The sequence below is a fragment of the Corvus brachyrhynchos genome, unplaced genomic scaffold (assembly GCF_000691975.1).
Source record: "Corvus brachyrhynchos isolate BGI_N302 unplaced genomic scaffold, ASM69197v1 scaffold10, whole genome shotgun sequence".
Taxonomy (NCBI): Eukaryota; Metazoa; Chordata; class Aves; order Passeriformes; family Corvidae; genus Corvus; species Corvus brachyrhynchos.
Genome location: NW_008236180.1, coordinates 5,956,100 through 5,962,481, shown reverse-complemented (window position 1 = coordinate 5,962,481; position 6,382 = coordinate 5,956,100). Strand labels below are relative to the sequence as shown.

The 6,382-nt window shown below is 40.9% G+C and overlaps 1 protein-coding gene across 1 annotated transcript; it reads left to right on the top strand.

The window, feature by feature from the left end:
• Positions 1 to 6: 6 nt before the first annotated feature.
• Positions 7 to 4,464, top strand: MTG2 (mitochondrial ribosome associated GTPase 2). Its single transcript, XM_008636245.2, has 6 exons — positions 7 to 38; positions 1,119 to 1,266; positions 1,854 to 1,969; positions 2,247 to 2,465; positions 3,127 to 3,265; positions 3,662 to 4,464. The coding sequence occupies exons 3-6, from the start codon at positions 1,865 to 1,867 to the stop codon at positions 4,042 to 4,044; spliced, it is 846 nt and encodes a 281-aa protein (XP_008634467.2). The 5' UTR covers positions 7 to 38; positions 1,119 to 1,266; positions 1,854 to 1,864; the 3' UTR covers positions 4,045 to 4,464.
• Positions 4,465 to 6,382: the final 1,918 nt, after the last annotated feature.

Below are 6,382 nucleotides of genomic sequence, written 5' to 3'. Positions count from 1 at the left end.
GGCTGAGGCAAAAAAGAGCCATTTCGGAGCGGCAGCTGGTAAGTGCTGGGCTCTGTGCAAGGTCGGGGGGCCTCAGACACAGCTGGCGCTTCTGGAGTGAGGAAATACTGATTAAGATATAGTTAACTTTCAGAATAGCGAGGAAATGAGTCTGCCCCGCGATGTTCTCGGTGTTCGCAGTGATCGCAGTAGCGCTCACGTTCCCTGTGGCCTCTTTGGGCGGGAAGCATCCATAAGTCGAGAAGGCAAAAAGTCTTTTTAAAGCTAAAGCTGTAAAACGGTATTTTAGCTTTAAATCTAAAGTACTGTTTTGTTTCTCACTGGTTTTTTAGTCTTGCGGTGTAGTCAACTGCCAAACAAAGATCACTATTTGTCCGAGAAACTGCAGGGAATTTATTCTTCATCTTATTTTTATATTTACACATCTCTGAAAAATCTTATTTTCTAATGATCCCTAAACCACTTCCCATTAAAAGCCATCGTTTACAACTGTCTCGCCATGTGGTGGTGCCAAATACTTTCTAAAAGAGGCTTTTTAAAAGTAGTATAAATTTGGTTATCAAAAGTTCAGTTGCAAGGGTTTTTTTTTTTTCAGTTGCTTATCCTTGGTATCGTAACTCTAATAAGACTTTTTCTCCCTCACGTACTATTTGTGCAGTTTACTTAAAGTGACCCTTAAAGCCCATTCTCATTATGAGGTCCCTTAGTAACTGACCGAATCTGAAAGTTACTGTGGTCACAGTCATGCTTTCTATTTTCATCCGTCTGTGTAAACAGTTCCACCTGTCAATGAATGTACTTCTGTAATATTTTCCCTTGGGAATTTCAGCCCCTTTTCTGGAGACAGATGAAGTTATATCACCATAGCCTTAGGCATATGCTTTTGAAGAAGTTCTTAAAAATAATTGAAAGATGAGATCTGTTTTTCTTTATTATTACACTCAGTACACTGCATTTAGTTGATCTGTGAATAGCAGTAGAGTTCTGACTTCTTTTCTTTTTTTTACAGTTGAATTTATCATGGCTAAAAATAGCAGGTCTGCCTATTAACTAAAACTTCTTGGAAGATGAATCTGATAAATTGTACTTAAAGGCTACAACTCCCACCCTTGTTGCAGACACGTTATTTTGTGGATCAGCGGAAGGTGCGCGTAGTTGGAGGACAAGGAGGAGGAGGAGGCCATTCCTTCTACAGTGAGCCCAGAAAAGTATTTGGAGGTCCTGATGGTGGAAATGGAGGTGATGGGGGTCATGTAATTTTGAAAGGTAAACCTCACTAAATCTGTTTTGTTTCGTGTTGTGTTATTGCTTAACACCCCGCCCCAGTAAAAACAGCCCCACATGGATTGTAAGAAATGGTAAATGTCAAAAAGGTTAAAATGGTTATTTCTGTATGAGATGTCTTTGCTTTTTAAGCTTTACCTGAGCTGGTAAGGGGGACATAAATGACACTGAAAGGCCTAGAAAGAATTTTGAAAATCAAGGTATTTTGCAGATATTTTAGTGCCTGGTGCCTGACTGTGTTATGTTAAGGTTGGGATCTGATTAAATTTTCCTCTTACAATGATTAAAGCTGCTTCTACCACCACCCTGCTGCAAAATCTAATCTAGCAAATTAATTTTGATTTGAATGACCACTTTATTATAAACTGCATGGTTAATAAACCCAAGCAGTTAAGTAAAGGCAGTTAAATAGATTAATATTAGTCTTCCCTGATATGTTATTGTTGAGACAGTAAATAGGATGTGCACTCAAGCAATATTCAAAAAGGGAAAGAACAGTCAGGATGTTGCTCTTCTGTGCCTGTTTTACTAAAGCAATGTGTTCAAAATGTGTGTATTTTGCTCTACAGCTGACCAGCAAATGAAATCACTTTCTTCAGTGTTCCCTTTCTATCACGGTTTTCACGGAGAGAGAGGAGGAAGCAAAAACTGTTACGGAGCTAATGGTGCACATATGTATGTTAAAGTAAGTCAGTGGATGTTGCCTGCTGTGTGGTAGCTTGGTACATGGCTGATTTTCAAGCTGGAGAGCCTTGTTGTGAGCAAATCTCATGTGTAGTGAAGGGTGAATGTCTGACAGTGCTGTTTGAGTTCAAAAACTGAGCTTCATGAAATACAATTCTCTTTTTGGGTTCCTCATCTTAAAAATATGTAGGAGTGATTTTCAGCAAATCTGAAATTGGTTGGTGGAGGATCTGCAGGCTTTGAGCATCAGTGTAATGCTTGCATCTCTTCACTTTGAGGTCCCTGTCGGTACTTTGGTGAAGGAGGATGGCAAAGTTGTGGCTGACCTCACTCAGCATGGAGAAGAGTACATTGCAGCTTATGGAGGAGCTGGAGGGAAAGGGAATCGCTTCTTTCTTTCCAATGAAAACCGTGCTCCAAAGTTTTTTACTCCAGGAGAGCCAGGTCAGGAGAGGGTCCTTCAGCTGGAGCTCAAGACAACAGCTCATGCAGGATTGGTGAGTTTCTGTTGGTTCAGCTTCCATATCATTGGAGGATGATGCTTGACTGAAAGAATAATGTGTGATAACATTTTCTTAGCCTCCGGCTTGCTTGTTAAGAGATGCAGCTTGATGCTTTCTTGCTGTCACTTGGTAGAAGGGTGTCCAAAGTGATTCACAGAGCTGTCACTCTCTTGCTGCTTGGTGTTGTCCTACTTCTGCTAAAATCTACACTATGCATAACAAAATAAGATTCATCAGTGATTGCTGATGATGTACAGCAGCTTTGTCTGCTGGTTCTGCAGATGAACAGTACAGCATAGAGGATTATTCTAAACTGGTTTGTTTTCTTGTTTTTTGGGGTTTTTTTTCTAAATGATGAAGTTCAAATCATCTATTTCATCGCTGTATTTCTCTTTTTACAGATGTTAAACATTTGACTTTGTTAGAGCCAGGTTTATCATCCTCTGAAATGAAAAATGCTGAGTCAACTTTGATCTTAGGCTATTTTTGTATTTGGGTATGGAAATATTCTAACACCAGCTGGTAAAGCTGTGAAAGTTATGCTTTGCTGCAAAATGTTCGTGATGCAGTCCAACAACTGCAGAATAACTGTCTGGCCTAGCAGAATTTTGCAGATTGGTTTAAAAACTGAGAAATTTGGGTGTTTGTATTCCAGGTGGGCTTTCCCAATGCTGGCAAATCCTCACTTTTGAGAGCCATCTCCCGTGCAAAGCCAGCTGTGGCTGCCTACCCATTCACAACCCTAAACCCCCATGTTGGCATTGTCCACTATCAAGACTTTGAACAAGTGGCAGGTAAGAATTTGGAGTTTGTTGTGTCTACCTTGATAGCAGTTTGTGTCAACTGGGTAATGTTCTAAAATGCTACAGATACAGGTTCAGGAGTCCTGTAGACTTCTTGCTAGTTCTAAAGACCTTCAAACAAAACTCTACTGAAAGCCCATTTCATGTTCAGTTATAGGCACCTTTAGAGCCAAACTGGTAATCTGTATTCTGTCTGCACTGGAGTAATCTAAATTCAGGTGTTTTAAAAGATAATTGCAGCAAACTTAGCATGGGCTGTGCTTTACTATTGATGCACTGACACAAAATTCCAAAAGTACGCACACTGGCCAGTAAAAGACTGGGGGCATTTGTTTGGGGTTTTTTTTAATTGGATTTTTTGGATTCACTGTGAAGTTTCTCTTTCAGTTGCTGACATTCCTGGCCTCATCAAAGGTGCTCATCAGAACCGTGGGCTGGGGATGGCCTTCCTAAAGCACATCGAGCGCTGCCTCTTCCTCTTGTACGTGGTGGATCTCTCTGTGCCTCAGCCGTGGATTCAGCTGCAAGACTTGAAATACGAACTGGAAGCATATGAAAAAGGCTTGTCTGAGAGGCCCTGTGTTGTGATTGGGAATAAGATTGACCTTGCTCAGTCCAGGATCAATCTGCCACTCCTTAGGGAGCAGGTCGCTGAGAGGGTCATCGCGTTGTCTGCGCTGACAGGAGACAACTTGGAGGAGCTGCTGTTGCATCTGAGAGAACTGTATGACATTTATGTGAAGACTGGACAAAGCCCAGTCAAGTGGTAGGAGCCACAACTGCTGTGAACTGTGCTGGAAGCAGAACAAAATTAAAATAGCAGTTTGATTCAACTGCATCTCTGGTTTGGGCTTCTTGTGGGTTGTTTTCGTTGTTAAAATGGAAGGGCAGAGCATGGGGATTTGTTCTGGACTGCTGCCTTGGAAAGATTGTTCTGTCTGTTTGTTCACTTTTGAGGTGTCTCTGAAGTTTTACAACCAAGCTTGAAAATTGTAGTCATGGTGGGTGTTGAACTGGAAACCTGGCTCTTGTTTGGCATACTATGGAATGAAGAGAATGCTGTCTAGTAGAAATGACTGAAATTCAGGATCTGCAGGAGATGCTGTCTTGTTTTATGAATTGTAGTGAAGTGACTTTCTCAATTTTCACAAATTAAAAATTCTAAAATAAAAAAAAAAGGTGGTCCCATGTTTATCTGTTTCTATATGATGACCAATTTCAGTCATGTCTTAAACTTTTCCCCTGCTCTGTCATGGTTTGGTGTGGAGGAGGAGGAGGCACAGCTCCTCAGTAATTTTAGGGAGGAGGAGCATGAAAGAACTGCAATTCATGACTGAAATGATTTCCTCGTTAATATAAATATTTAACTACCTTTAAATTCTGGCAGCAGTTAAGTAGCTGAATAAACTGGCCAGGAACCAGCCATGTGAGAGTCACATCTGAGCTCTCCCATTTAGGAATCTCAGGCAATGTTCTGAGAAGTCCTAGGCTTAGATACTTCAAATAAAAGAAAAATACAGTTCTTTGTCGTCCCTCCCCCCCCCCAGCTTTTAACTACATAATTTAAAGAACTGTGTCCTTAAACTTTATTCTTTAAGAATTCAGGAATCTTAATTTAGAACAGTGGTCTTTGCCCTCTCCTCATACTGAAAGAAGAGCTGCTTCTGTATTCTCTGGTTATATTTTGTGTAAAAGATTATTATCTTAATAATGGAAAGTAAAAATTCATCAAAATGTATTATTAAGCTTTTTCATAAGGGACCTGAACAGGCTTGTGGGATGCTGAGACACAAACACTGTCAGAAATAGAGGAAATTACTGACTGGTTATGAAAGAACACTCAGCTGTAGCCTCTAACCACTTTTTTCTAATACACCACAGTGAAGGTGATAATTCTCTCTGCTTTCTTCACTGCTCTTTTTTGATTTCATCCCTGATAGTCTAATGCTTCTGCATGGAACATCCTTAAAGCAGGTTTTTAATTCTGAAAAAGTACAGGTCAGCTTGAAAGCCTGCATTGTTTAATAAATTATGGCAAACCAAGTAGTTACCTCTCCTAAATTCACATTCTGAATATTTCTATTAGTGATCAGGTGTGGGAAGTAATCTGTGCATTCATTATAAGCAACCATATTGGTATAAATGGGATCAGGAAAAAATCAAGACTAAATTATCTCCTAAAGTCTCTCCCATGTTTTGCTTCAGCCCTGGGATTTACTGAGTTAAATTAAGTAGAAGTTAATATTCAGTTCTGTCTTTCTGTTTGGTTTTGTGCAGCATTTTTAGGCTTCACTGCTGTTCTTCCTTCTGTTGCTACATGCTTTTCAGCCACATTTAGTAAAACCAGGGGAAGGTTGCCTGAACACCAAAGCTGATGCAGCTTCTTAGCAGATTATTTAATACCCACAGATGTTTTGCACTCTCTCTGGCTTCAAGAATGCCGGAAGCTGTTCTAAAAGCCTCAGTACTCACAGGAGCTCCCACCCTTCCTTTAGTGCTCAGGTAACCTCGGTTCTTGCAGGGAGAGCAGTGTTGTTTACTGGTGTGAGAAAAGCACAGCAGGTTCCCAGACAGCTCCCCGGAATGTGCCATTGATCCTGGAGTTGGGTTCTTAGCATTTCAGCCCCCTGCTCTGAGGCGGCAGCACCAAATTCCTAAAGCCATGTTTTTTAACAGGGTTCAAAGAGGCTTTGCAGCATCAGCTACTCCCTCATCTGGCAGTGAAGAGTGCCAAATAGCTCCAGCTTTTCTGCTGGAACAGCTCTTTGTAGAAACTTCAACTTCCCGTAGTCTTTAATCACTTGGCTCACCTTTCTCCAGGGTGCTCCTTCACAGTTAGCACGAAGATCTCTTGGATCCCGCTCCAGAGGAGGCAGAGGGCTGAGGGGGAGCCTCTGGTTCTGCTGAAAATGAAGGATTTACAAAGGATTGTAAATCCTTTGCCTCTAAAAACAGAGAGGGAAAAAATAATCAGTTTAATGGTGAATTGTTTCAGGGAAGAGTTGTCTCTTGTAGGATTTCTTTCCACTTTTTTAGTTGGAGTTTCAGTGGGTGGGCTTGGTTTTGTTTAGGTTTTGGTGGATTAACTTCCTTTTGCTTTCATCTGCT